We start from the raw sequence: 13,348 nt of genomic DNA, 5'->3' as shown, positions 1-13,348 counted from the left end.
GAGTAACGCGATCGGGAAGTCATCTAAGGGTTTGACCAATCGAGGTCGGGAGGCTCCGGTTGGAGCATGGTAGGTTGGGAGAAATAGTCTCCTTACCAAAAGCAATAAATGCCCTTTTTATAGACGGGAGGTTGAGAGGGGACACATGTCGGTTGTTCGACATCCCCTTCATGTGTCATGTGGAGATTCGACGATAAATTTATGCTTGCCAATTGCTCTTAGAGGTTTGACCATGTGACAATATGCTTGGTGACATTTGTGTGGTCATTGACAATGTTGGTTGAATAATTCACTCATAAGGCGACCAGAGGTCTACTAATCAGGCGATCAGGAGGTCTATTGATCAATAACTAGACATACATTACTCGGGTTGAGAAATACACTAAGTTGACTGAAAAGTGCACATATAGATCCTCATGAGGCCGAGAAGTGCACTTGTGAGCTATGTTGAGATTGATAAGTGCACTTGTGAGCCCTGTATGGCAAGTAGGGTTGCCCTATAATCCTATCAAATGTAATTTCTTAACTTTTAGCCAAATAGAAAAATATAGTTTTATGACTTTCATTCAAAGACTATAAAATTAAAATATTTTCAAAAATTAGTCATTTTTTGAAAATCATTTAAAAACAATATTTTACATGTTTTCAAACAGACCCTTAATGCATGACTTTATTATTATTATTTTTTTTGGTTAGGCCACGAGATATCCTGAATAAGTCATAACTATAAGAAACACCTTGAAGCACATACCACACTCAATGCATGACTTCAATTTTTGGAGTATGCAGTTGCCACCTTTAGTCATTTCAACCAATTATTTTGGTAGAAAAAGACTACAATTCATCATATTTTTAACTAAAAACCATATTGACTTGAACATCTTTAGATTTTTGTGTATAAATACATGATTATGATTTGAACTATAAATATGATGCATTTTACTTTTTCTTCTTAATAATAAATTTTATTAAAAGGACCAAATTAAATGTGACCAAAAGTCAAATTCGATGACTAACTGTGGATGTGTCGTTATAGTCGTGAGATAAAAAGTGAAAAATATTTCTTCAGTGTTTTTTTATAATATTATAAATATTTAAATTGTATATAACGTAGAGTCAATCATGGTTAATTGAACCATACACATCAAATGAGACGAGGAATATGTGAGTTTATGTAATTTAATTAATGCCATTATGAAATTAACTTGTTCTTAAACATTTTCCATGTTTAATTTTAGAATGACTAGGGAAACTAGTAACCACTATCCGAAAGTGTGTACTTGATAAACTCGCATTGTAACCTTAGGTGGCAGAGTTAAATCTAGGATGCCCATAACTAACCGACTCAAATCAATAAGGCCAATAGGCCACTCACACTGGGAGTCAAACTTGTAACCCCTTGTGGTTATCAAGTCAATAGTATGTTCAAAGTTTAATTTTAATTTGTAGAAATGTATTTGTATAACTATCCTAATAATGTTTACAACATTTACTTTAAATTAATCGAAATTCAATGTAACTATCTGTTAAATATTACAGTACTCCGTAAAAAATAATCATATTATACAAAACTTTACTATGATAGTTAGAAGACATTTGTTGAATATATTCATTAATTTCAATAAATATTTCATTTACTTTTAATCTTGATAATGTAAATTAGATTGGGAATAAGGATTTGTTACCAAAATAACTTAGTTTTAAACTTATTTCTTCCATGGCAACGCTTTGCCTCGCATACTTTACCACTAATTGAACTATGATTATTTAAATAATAATTTAAAATTTTGTTTCTTTCTCGTTTTGTTGTTTTAGTTTTTTGTGACAATAAAAATCTATAAGTTGATTGATTCAAATTAAAATTTTTGTTTATTTCTTGTTTTGTCCATAGTTTATCGGTTTAAATAAAAGAATTTGAACTTGTAACATTCTGATTACTAAACCAATAACATGACTAAGTTAACTTGGTGGTGCCCTTTATTTTGTCTTATTCATATGTGTATGTTGAGATAAATATTCCTCTAACCATTTGAGACGTAGTAAATAAACATGTTGATGTATACTAAGTTGGACCTCTATTGAACCCCAATCCTAGAAACCAAAACCATTATTATACAAATTGAGAAAGATCTCAGAGAGAGGAGGACGAGGAGGAGGGTTTCTACATATTGAGAAAGATCTCAGAGAGAGGAGGAGGATCTAATCGGGCTTGTTCATTTGTTTCTACATATTGAGAAAGATCTCAGAGAGAGAGGGACTGCCAGATACCCAGAAAGGTTATTTATGCGTCTTGATTTTATTGCCTTTCCGATTTTTGGACTCGTTTCACATAATCCAGGGCTGGGGACTCGTTTCTTGCCTTTCCGATTTTTAGGTTTCTTTCAATCTTTCTTTTCATGCATTACTAATGTGTTTCTGAGTTGATGTATGAAAACTAAGATTGTTAGAAGTCAAATTTTATGTAAATTAAAAAAAAAACCATTATTATAAACATATAAATTTGAACTTTTAATTTTATATTTAAATGACTAAATCCCTCTTGAGTATAAAATTAAAATCTTTGATCAATTCAATTATACAAATAGTATATATATATTGGTGACAATAGAAATCTACAACTATTACTGAAGAATGTTCATTATATAAATTTGTTACTCTCTATTATGTAGACCATACGAAAATAATAAATAAAGAAAAAATTGTAATTTATGTCTTTCCATAATATGCTAATTATCAATGTCACCCATTAAATTATTAGTGGTGTAAATATTGCCTCTCAATTTTTAAAAACGGTACATATATTGCCCCTCCCGTACCTACCGGGGGCAATATTTACACCACGGGAGGGGCAATATATGTACCGTTTTTAAAAATTGAGGAACAATATTTACACCACTAATAATTCAGGGGTGACATTGATAATTGACATATTATGTTGGGGCATAAATTACAATTTTCCCATAAATAAATTGTAAAAATAAAAATAAAATCCTGCGTAACAGGTTTAACTGTATTTTGGTTGTAGGGGATTAAACGGATTGAGAGTGGTGACGGGGTGGGTGGCCTAGTAAGGTAAGTAGTTATGGGTGGCCGAATAAGAGATAAAATGGCATCCCTAAAAAAGAGGGACATCGGTTATCTACGTTCACATCCAATTATCCATCCAGACCTGGTGAACACGCGCAGCATGGGCGAGTTGACTCAGACTCTAGTTTGGTTCTCCTTCTCCCCCCGGATCTGGAGCGCAGACCCGTACAAAGAATCAATCCCCAATTGAATGCTCATTTCCCTTCCATTGTTCTCTCTGTAGCTAACTCTTCAACTCTCTCTCCTCTAGCTGCCTCCAAATCGAAAACCGCAATGAGCTACTGAGAATCGCCGACTGCGCTGAGTCACTGGACGAACGACAACAATGGGAGCATACTGCGGCAACCTCCTCCGCGACATATGGCGTCGCCTCTCCGACCGCTGTTTGCGCTTCATGCCCTGCTTATCTGATCCAGGTAACTATACTTCTTCGCTCCTCGCCATCCTATATTGTGTATCCGTCTACGCGTGTGGATGCGTGTTTATTAGATTATTTGAAATTGAAGTTTGAAACATTTTAGTTCGGAGAACCACGGTGTGCTTGAGAATAGTGTTGATGATGCTGCACGTGGTATTCGCCGGCGTTCTATTTGCTTTAGACGCAGAGTTAATTGAGAAAGCCAGACAAGTGCCTTGGTAATGCCCATGTCTTTTACGTTCTTACGAGTATGCTTGTTTAATTTGAGTTTAATTGTGCTTGGTAGCAGAATGATACAGTCATAGATGTAAGTGATGGCCGAGTGTTAAATTGAATAATTGATTGAATTGCACATGTTATAGAGCACAGAATAGGATGTGAAGTTTCTAATGAAAAATGTGATTCTTAAGGTGCTGATTGGCTGTTTGTTAACCCCTTAGTTGGTTTAACTATTCTAACTGGCAATGGATAATGTGAGAGAATGTGAATGCATACGTTTGAACTGCTGAATTATTAATGCCAGTATGCTGGGAGGGGTCACTATTTGATTTCACTGGTCATTACTCTTCTTCTGTATTTCTTCTTGTTCTAAATGGTTCTTATTTTAACCAATTTTGTCCTAGGTTCATGCATCCACCAGGGTCTCATGTACATATACAGAACAATTACTCCAAATATGCTGTAGAACTAGCTACCTCTGATATATAATGCATTTTCGTTTTGTTCGGGAGAAATTCATAAATTAATGCTAGCACATTAAGCAGCCTATATTTTTTGGATCATGATTCATGACTAACTTTTTAAGACTATCTTTTAATTTCTGTCCATAAAATTGAAATATGACCATCCTATTTTTCTTTCTCACAGGTATTTTGCAATATACTACTTGTTGTTCATTGTCACACTGGTTCAATATTTTATCACTTCGGCTTCACCTCCAGGGTAATTTTTGGGGTTAAGATCCACATTGCCAATAATTGCTCTTTACTCCTTGTCTAAGTGGCCCATAAGATTGTGATTCAGGGGCTAAATCTTTTCTTTTGTTGAAAATCTAGGTATGTTCATGACGTAACGAGGGCTGTCAATGATGCAGCTGCCTTGCATAATAGTACATCAGTGGCCTCAAAGTAAGATCAATTTCTTTCTGGATACTAAGATGTATGCAAAAGAAAATGAAATAAAAGTATTGGGGAATTCCTTAATAAAAAATATATGAAGAAAATTCTGTTATCTTATGTAACTATATTAAGCAGTAAAGATGGGAATACTTCCTCTCCGCACTGTCAGATAATCAATTAGTTGTCATTCTTCTGTTGATCTTGATGTTATTGAATAATCTAACTGTCGTCATTCTCCTGCTCATGTTCTTGTTAAATGATCAAGCAAAGACAACCTGCTTCAAGCAAAAATGGCAGTGCAGTTATTACAATTGATCGGAGCGAGGTGGAAGGAAATCTTTTAGGGCCTAGTGCAACACCTTGGGCAAAGCTAGTGATGAATTTGTATCCCTATGGAGCATCTACTAGGTGGGTGATTTCTATGATTTAATAACTACCTATTCTCAATGTTCTGCACTTCTGCTACTACTCGTAGCCCCTACATTCAGAGGGAACCTATGGACCTATATTGTAACATTTCTTCTGTGTTTTCCAGAACTTGGACTTGCACTTACTGTCAATCTCTGCAGGTAAAATCTCCTGTATTTGTTTTCCTTTGTATTTGAAGCTGTTATCTTATGGAATACATTATTATGATGATTTTTAATGATTCTTGATTGTTTGGAAAATGGATAATGAAATATGAATTTAAAGATTTACATTCTGGAATTATATTTCCATTTTCACTTTAAATGCTCACGTGCATTGTAAAAGAGAAAGCAATATATGGATTGTAAGGGCATTTTGAATTGCAGCTGGAGAATACATATTACTATGTTTTGCCTTCCAAATGTAGTGTTTGGTCAGGAGTAACTGTAATAAACTAATATTTGTATAAATGTACATAACTGATAAACCTTTTGGCAATACCTTCATGTTCTTGATGTTTTTCTTGCATGGAAATTTTTCTGCAGCCTCCACGAACTAAACACTGTCATGATTGTGACAAATGTGTTCTTGAGTTCGACCATCATTGTGTGTGGCTTGGGACATGTATAGGGCAGGGTAACCATTGCCAATTTTGGTGAGCCTACATTCTTGTATTTAATGTAGTGATGGTCAGTTGTATGCATACATATTTCATTCCTCTTTCTTCTCTTATGTAATTCTTTGTTTCTGATTTTAAAAAGTTGACATTATGTACTCATGTGTGTGTGTATTGTTCGTACTCTTTTACATCTCATTATCTCTTATGCTAACATGTTTAGTTGATCACACCAGGTGGTACATTTGTGAGGAAACAGCTTTGAGCTTTTGGACTGGCATCTTATACATTCAATTCCTTAAGTCTAGTATATCAAAGGCATGGTATGTGTCTTCCACTCCAAGTTGCAATTTTATCCTGATATTGTTCTGTGCATTCCTTGTATTCCCTGTGCTGTTTGGGGGAGGAGAGCTGGAGAGGTTGAAAATTCAATGTTTGGCCTTGTAATATAAAAACATCTTGGCATAAAACCATCAGGTATGCCAACTTGGATGTGTAATATTTCTACAATTTTATGCTAAATGTTTGTTTGATGAGATAAAATGCAAGAAAATGTGAGGATCCACTTAAGGAATAAGAGTGTATAATAAATCTTGTCAAATGAACCTAAACATAATGTTATGGTTTTTCTTTCTTTTTCAGGTGGGTTTACGCAATTGTGATTCTGTTTCTAGCTATGCTATCATTTTTCTTCATCTTTTTGTTTCTCCTACTACTTTTTCACAGGTACCTATTTTATACTCCTCTAAAGTGCTATTTGGCCATTGTAATGTCTTGCATCGCATCATCATATTATTTGGTACTCAGTTTATTGACTTGCTAAACTATTCAGGTTTTAGGCTTGTATTCTGGGAATTAACTTTCCATTTGGGTGGGCAAATAGGAATTGTGAGAGAGGGGTGCTAATAATTATCTCCAGGTAAAAGAATATTGTTTTCCTGTACAACAGGAAAGAAGGTGATGTGGCCTTACAGTTTTTTACTTTTAGCGTTGTATCAAGTAAAAGGAGGATGGTGCACCTTAGAGTAACATCAATTCCGGTCTCTATTTCTGCTGGAATACCATTCCATATTGATGGAAAAATAGTTTTAGGAAGCATATGTTAGTCCACTTTGAGGAAAGTTAAGCATGTTTCATTGTGAAGATGAAGGTAATGTACAAAATAATGGGGAGCGGAGCGTGAACATGAATCTGATGCTTGTGTTTTGATAGCAAAAAAGAGTTTCAAAGACTCTTGAGATCATCATTTTAGTGGACAGAAGTTGTCAAAGAAAAAATTAGTGGAAGAAGTGTCCTTTTAATAGTCACTTTGATGTTGACATCAAACTAGCACTATCTTTTCACATTTTTTAAAAATATGCTGTCCATTTCTCTCCCTATAGTTTTTGGGCAGCCATCTTTCTCATTAATGTGGGTTTCCACTATTTCCCAGCCTGTTTCTAAACTTATATTATATCTGATTTTTGTCTTGAAACAGCTACCTTATTTTGACAAACCAGACTACTTATGAGCTTGTTAGACGGAGAAGGATCCCATATTTAAGGTTCATTCTAATTTGAATCCTGTATTGGTTGCATACTTGCATACTATTCATAGCCAAATGTAAAAGAGTAATGCTCATCAATAATTCTTTTAAACTTGCAATGTATGTGCAGGGGGGTTCCTGAAAGAGTGTTTCCTTTTAGTAAAGGAGCTTGTCGAAATCTGTACTACACATGTTGTGATCGAAGCAATATATGCAGGGTGGAACGTATTCCGACACATCTGGAAATTGATGATATGGCAAGACCTTATACATGCTCAGATGTCAAGAATTGCCGGTGTTGCTGTTAATAACTTGTTCCTCCCTGTTCTAGTTTTGTTGTCCCCTCTGAAGGATCTGCATCTTTCCCTTTCAAGTTGAAACATTTGAAGGGCGTTTATTTGCATTTGTTAAGACAGGGCAAGAATTCAACTGACTATTGGCCAGATTGAGTTAGTAATAGTTGGTGTTGGGACTGTTGGCAGTCTGGCTATTTGACCATTGATAGTTTGAGGAAGGAAATTGTGATGTATGCATTAATAGCTATGTAAGGGTCTATGGGTGAACACTGGACATTTTAATATTCCATACTTGGATTCCCCTTGCTGAATAAACTATAAGGTGTTGTTCGGTTCAAGTTATATGGTTGAGAATCCCATATTACTAAAAGAAATATTGTATCATGTATGCTCCCATTCGGTTTTTAGGAATGTGAGATCCTCAGAGGTAATATGAGATTCCCAAAAATGGTCTGTAGATCATTTTTGGTCTTTAGGAGAGTTGAATTTAAAATGTTTGGGTATCTTTATAAATGTGAAAGATTATGTGTTTCTTCATGATTTGGCCCTTTACTATTATGATGTCTGATCCAGGTCCTCCAATGGAGCAAGCAAATGGATTTGGAACTGAAATTTAAAAAAAAGAAAAAAATAAAAAATAAAAAAGAAAAGAAGATGTTTGCACTTTGCAGTAAATTCACTCTCTGTATGGGAGGGTAAACTCGCATTTTGTGTGTTCCCTTCACACCCTTCAGTTTAGCTATCTCTGAAAGAGAGGTTTAAAATTGTCACATAAGAAAAACTTCTTCATTCTTTGATTATATATTCTTGCAAAGAATAATGTTTAATTTAACTCTTGAGTACTTTGATTACTTCTGTTCTCTGTTTATCCTATATATTATAGGCTGGGAGGAAATGCAGACCCCACCAGTGAAGAATACTTTATATTGAATAGAACAAATAGTATTATTACATCAGTGAAAAGGGGTCGAATAACAGGGCAGGAAATACATATACTTTTCAGAACCATCAGAGGTGCAAAACAGGCAGCAGGTGTGTCATAGTCTGGCAATTCGGGATGAACATGTATTACTTGTGACATTCAGTTTCATTTTTGGTACTTGAGCGCTTCAAATCGGGAAGTGAGTTCGTCGTAGTCTGGTAATTTGGGATGAACACGAGGTACTTGTGGTGCAGGGCGCTCTGGGGGTGGGGCATAGTAGGATTCCTCAAAATTGACTCCTGAATGCTGAGAGGGGGCGGTATTGTAACTGTGCCTCCTATAGATTTGTTTAGAATCATGATCAGTAGGTTGGCTGGGCGGGTATCTACCAGCATTTGTAGGACTTTCCATCTCAATTTCTTCATCGCAATCTGATTCGTCGTACTTGACATCAGAATTTGCATTGTAGCTATGCCTACGAAGAATCTTTTGTGCATGAATGTCGTCTATTGGCATCACTCTACCAGCAGAATGCTGAGAGTCTCCAGAGTTCCTTCTATTCATCCTCTGAATGTCATATTGCTCATCATTCACATGACCATAGGAACCAGAAGATGCTCTTACATTTTTGTTGGCTAGGTATGCAGCTGCTTCTGCAGCAGCAATTGCTTGCTGGGCAGCCTCGGCTGCAGCTTTAGCTGCAGATGCTGGGTCTTCAAAATTTTTGTTGCCAGTTTCTCCATAATTTGTGATTCTGTTTTTTCAACAGGGAAAAAAAAAATAACGGGTTTGTAATCCCCTCGAGTATATACTGGAAACTGATGTTTATAAAAGTATGTCAAAGGTCTATGGCTTACGTGGTTGACGGGTTGTTAGGGTCAATAGACTGCCTTGAAACTGGCTTCACAGGTAAGCTAGTGGCACTTACAAAAGTGTTTGGTCCTTCCTGATCAAGGAGAGGCAACAGCTTAATGGGGGATAAGCACAGAAATGTAACTAGCAACTGAGAGAGAGAGAGAGATACATACTATACGCTCTTCCGGTGCCTTGAGAAGCTCAACCTCAGACTCTGTTGTATCCCATTCTACCTGGTATTCCTTGGCGATTTCCTTCATGATTTTTAGTTTGACTTCACCACTTGGGGTCTTTACAGAGAGCTTTTCAATGAGCTGCAGAAAGAAGCAGCCAGTTCTCAATAATTAACTCCATATTATCACTTCTTCATGATAGGTTTGCTAGCTTTTGATGTGTTGAAATGTAAATATCAAAGATTGATTTAAAAGTTCTATTCAATATTTGTTGAATGTGGCATAATCCTCGGATGGAAAAAAGAAAACATATTTACCATGCGGTTCACACCAGCATTTGGTCGTAGATCTGTAGCTGCAGAAACAAAATCCTTTCCATACTTTTTCTCAAAGACATCTCGAATTTCCAGAAGTTCAGGAATCTCCGAGCACCGAGGACCTGCAAATATCAAACTTGATATTCCCTCTTTCAGATCTGCAGGACATTCCCTGGAATGGGCAGAGCACAGAAAAGATAATTGTCAGCCACATTTTTTAAAACTTCCTATTACTGTTTCACAGACTTGAATAATTTGAAGCACCTTTGCTTTGCAATAATAGGAAGCCTTGCCACGATAAGTTCACAGAAGAGCTCAATGAATTCATTTGCTGCCAAAACATTCTGTTCTCTTATTACATGTTCAACCTACACGACCATGAAAAACCATTATAACTATGTATTTGGAAAAGGCTCACACAAGTTGGAATTGTATCCAGAAAATTTGAGACTTAGATGAAATATGTAGTCACAAAAAAATTCCCAATATCTAACCAAGAACTTGTTTTCTACTCAAAAATACATTGTGCACTCATTGGACATAAATCTAGAACATTACAATCCATAGACAAAAAGCACCTAGGGATTCTACTCCAAATATGGGAGAGCATATACCACCAAAGAACTTAAAATCTTCTAGAAAACATGTGGTTGCCCTGCAGGCTGCAGGTGCAACTGCACACCCCTCAATATTATATACAGCAACTGAGGGATGACAAGACCACACTTCTAGTTAAAGCATGAAAATAGCAACTTAAAACTTGGTACTCCAAAGCAAAAAAAAAAACAAATTTTGAGGGCAGGCATAACCTGGATGTTAAGTATCCAACAAAATATTTTAAAAAGAACAACAAAAAATGCAATTTTTGAGTTTTGACCATGGACAAGATTGTTCTTAGAATTATATGAATCTTATGCTAAAATTTAACTTAAAAAGGATTGATTTTAGAAAAATTATTGCATAGAAAATGTAAGAGCAATGTTGTTCGAATATCCACTTTAACATGAACTTCCTGTCATGGAAACCATGTTCTGTCATAAAGAGAAGACATTCACTCCAAAATTTTTGCTTCAAGGAGTTCAATTTTATCAACCATCAAACACTTCAGGTTAAATTCAAGATGATCCACAATTCCATAAAGGTTTCTTAAGCAATTCTAATTTCTAAGAAACAAAATTAGGCTATGAAAACTGACCATTTTTAGAACAGCACCCCTAAATTCTACTATCACTAACTACGAAGCTAGATGGAATAAGAAAAACATTTCTAAGAAATATAAGTTGGAAAGTGAAAAAAATCAAGATCAAAGACGCACAGTGTCAGATCGAACCAAATAAACAAAGTTAAAAAATTGGGAATATTGGAAGAGAAAAGTACCCTAATCCGAGCAGTAGCATCCTGACCGGTCTCGAGAAGCATGGCAATGTCTCTCCTCATCTGCCTCACCACCACTTCCCTCTTGTTCCTCAGCAGCTTTATCCTTGCCACCGTCATCTTCGCCATCGTCTTGCTAAAATTTTCAATTCACACACACATCAAAACTATTAATAAAAATTTTAAAAATAAAAAGAAGAGAGAGAAAGGAACTTTATGGTTTCATCGAGAACTGTGAAATAAAGAAAAATGCTGTGAAGAAATAACCATTTGGAGGAGTTGAAGCCGCGGCGGAAGAGGGAGAGTCCGATCTTCATGGCTTTCTTCCAGCGGGCGTTGGCTGTGCTTGCGACGGCCATGGCTGCGGGTTTTGGTCTGTTTATGGAGAGTGAGAAGAAGAGAAGAGAAGAGAAGAGAAGGTGGGGCTTAAGTATAACGGTCGACTTTGGATGCCAAATCGTCAATAAATAGAAAAATGAGGATTTCTGACGTGGCGGTTATCCGACGGTCCACTAAGCAGAGCGCGAACCCACCGACCTGATTTTTTGCCAGTTAGCAAATATGGGCTTTGGCCGACATTATTGAGGAAAAAAGATCCGTTAAATTAAAGCAACTTTCCTGGGCGTGCTTAATCCTTTATACGGAGTAATAAATAATTATACTCCGGTATATATATATATATATTTCAATCGAGTTAATTGTGTAAATTAGATAGAAAAATAATAAATAAAAATAATTTATGGAGACAGGATTATATATACTGCTGCACACAATAAAAGTTAAATTTCTGATCTCAAGACTCTGACTCGACAAAACAAAGTGATAAATCTCAAGATTTAATTGGCTATTAAATGGGAAGATTGTCTAGTGTCTATCAGAAATCAGACTCACAAGAAATGAAACGCCGGGTTACCAAGACAATGGAATGTGAAATTTCACAAGTATATATGCTCCCACAATCTTCTTGTGCGCTGCTCCCTTCCTTGGGCGTAAATTACATGAGGGTTGATAACATTGAGTAATGAGTTTATCCAGATATTTTAACTCTAACATACACATTAGATAGTATTTGATCAATCAAATTTAAATATTTAATCAATTTTTGTAAAAATATTATTTTCAAGCAATTAGTTATTTTTAATATGTATTCATCCTAATGAAACCCACGAATAAAGATACAAGATTGAGTTTTGACAGTCATAATCAAGTAATGATTTTATCACATAATGAGTTGTTAAGTTATCATAATTTACCTCTCTATTATCCTGTTGAAACGATGATTTTCTCACATAATGAGTTGTTAAGTTATCATAATTTACCTCTCTATTATCCTGTTGAAACGAAGTGTGAATGGCGAAAGAATTTTACTTTAACCACTTTTATTACTATCTCTCTCCATTAAAAACTTTTCTTCTCGATGTGGCAGATTCTCTTCCTTTCCCTATGACTATATCAATCATCAGTCTCGATGCGATTTTCGTAGCTAAGATTTGAATCCACCGTCTATGTATAAAGTTTTAGAAATACAGAGTTGAATGAGAACATAAGTTTGTTCTACAGAATTTTTTTTTTCAAAAAAAGAAAGAGAAGAAGTTTGTTCTATATTTTGTAGAATTATACTCTCTCCATACACATAAAAGCAACAAAAAAACACTAATTTAAAATCAAACTCGTTACATTTGTTTTGTGTTTATGTTGGGTAAGTAAGTAATTATGCATAATCATATGAGAAATGAAGCAAGATTTGCAGAAATGCAGAATATTGGGCATCAGTAATTTGGTCTTCGGTCATATGGTAATGCCATCATCATCATGTTCTTGATCTATCAAGAAGAGAAACACCAAGCAAAAATCATTGGAATTCAAGAAACTCAAAAAGGGGTTCTTTCCTTGGAAGGAACAAACGAAAACATCAACTGAAATAAATCATGTCAGTGATGAAACAAGCATATTAAATCATCAAAATTTGTTCTTTTCAGAGGAAAGAAGACTCTTCTTCCTGCTATTAGTAGTACATTGCAGAGTGTATTTGCAGTGGAGAAGGAAGATCCTCAACTGCTCTGCTCATCATCAACCAGCTTTTTTAAGAATCTCTTCTGAAGGAATTTCAAATGTCGCCCCTGCGTGCACCTTTTCCGGCTTCACCGCTGCAACGCAATCAGCAAAAAACCAAATATTGAATTGGATAAGAAAAATTCCACTGTGACAATTTAACAAACAGGTTGGGGGGGGGGGGGTC

The 13,348-nt window shown here is 35.6% G+C and overlaps 3 protein-coding genes across 7 annotated transcripts in view; 1 reads left to right on the top strand and 2 right to left on the bottom strand.

Annotated features, from left to right (window-relative positions):
* Window positions 1-3,122: 3,122 nt before the first annotated feature.
* Window positions 3,123-7,961, top strand: LOC116012795 (protein S-acyltransferase 10-like). Of its 5 annotated transcripts, none has more exons than XM_031252459.1 (11): window positions 3,123-3,503; window positions 3,594-3,723; window positions 4,373-4,447; window positions 4,561-4,632; window positions 4,894-5,031; window positions 5,159-5,192; window positions 5,577-5,686; window positions 5,884-5,970; window positions 6,290-6,373; window positions 7,125-7,190; window positions 7,303-7,961. In XM_031252459.1, exons 2-11 carry the CDS (start codon window positions 3,644-3,646, stop codon window positions 7,478-7,480), a joined length of 924 nt encoding a protein of 307 aa, XP_031108319.1. In that variant the 5' UTR covers window positions 3,123-3,503; window positions 3,594-3,643; the 3' UTR covers window positions 7,481-7,961. The 5 variants fall into 5 exon arrangements, 3 of the variants coding, with proteins under 3 accessions (XP_031108319.1, XP_031108320.1, XP_031108318.1); XM_031252458.1 differs by having other exon boundaries at window positions 3,125-3,503; window positions 3,609-3,723; XR_004097222.1 differs by lacking the exon at window positions 7,303-7,961 and having other exon boundaries at window positions 3,609-3,723; window positions 6,290-6,566; window positions 7,125-7,175.
* A 417-nt stretch (window positions 7,962-8,378) lies between these two features.
* On the bottom strand, window positions 8,379-11,548 carry LOC116012794. Its single transcript, XM_031252457.1, has 7 exons — window positions 11,377-11,548; window positions 11,113-11,245; window positions 10,000-10,103; window positions 9,736-9,907; window positions 9,419-9,559; window positions 9,248-9,336; window positions 8,379-9,144 (listed from the first exon to the last, which is right to left on the bottom strand). The coding sequence occupies exons 1-7, from the start codon at window positions 11,466-11,468 to the stop codon at window positions 8,556-8,558; spliced, it is 1,320 nt and encodes a 439-aa protein (XP_031108317.1). The 5' UTR covers window positions 11,469-11,548; the 3' UTR covers window positions 8,379-8,555.
* A 1,395-nt stretch (window positions 11,549-12,943) lies between these two features.
* The window catches only part of LOC116012074 (mitochondrial zinc maintenance protein 1, mitochondrial), a 1,462-nt gene continuing 1,057 nt past the window's right edge, over window positions 12,944-13,348 (bottom strand). The window contains exon 2 of the mRNA XM_031251542.1: window positions 12,944-13,256. Within this exon, the coding sequence (XP_031107402.1) occupies window positions 13,180-13,256 (77 nt within the window). The 3' untranslated portion in view covers window positions 12,944-13,179. The remainder of the gene's footprint in view (window positions 13,257-13,348) is intronic.

The sequence above is a fragment of the Ipomoea triloba genome, chromosome 3 (assembly GCF_003576645.1).
Source record: "Ipomoea triloba cultivar NCNSP0323 chromosome 3, ASM357664v1".
Taxonomy (NCBI): Eukaryota; Viridiplantae; Streptophyta; class Magnoliopsida; order Solanales; family Convolvulaceae; genus Ipomoea; species Ipomoea triloba.
The sequence above is the reverse complement of the archived record's forward strand: the minus strand, read 5'-3'. Positions and strand labels throughout refer to the sequence as shown.

What these genes read in the sequence shown, in the direction of transcription:
- LOC116012794 (XM_031252457.1), bottom strand. Translation starts at nt 11,468, where the DNA reads ATGGCCGTCGCAAGCACAGCCAACGCCCGCTGGAAGAAAGCCATGAAG. An exon ending in ATGCTGGTGTGAACCGCATG is followed by an intron (nt 9,560 to 9,735) that starts GTAAATATGTTT and finishes TTCTTTCTGCAG; the next exon opens with CTCATTGAAAAGCTCTCTGT. An exon ending in AGGCACCGGAAGAGCGTATA is followed by an intron (nt 9,337 to 9,418) that starts GTATGTATCTCT and finishes CTCCTTGATCAG; the next exon opens with GAAGGACCAAACACTTTTGT.
- LOC116012795 (XM_031252458.1), top strand. Translation starts at nt 3,413, where the DNA reads ATGGGAGCATACTGCGGCAACCTCCTCCGCGACATATGGCGTCGCCTC. An exon ending in GCCCTGCTTATCTGATCCAG is followed by an intron (nt 3,504 to 3,608) that starts GTAACTATACTT and finishes GAAACATTTTAG; the next exon opens with TTCGGAGAACCACGGTGTGC. An exon ending in AAAGCCAGACAAGTGCCTTG is followed by an intron (nt 3,724 to 4,372) that starts GTAATGCCCATG and finishes TCTTTCTCACAG; the next exon opens with GTATTTTGCAATATACTACT.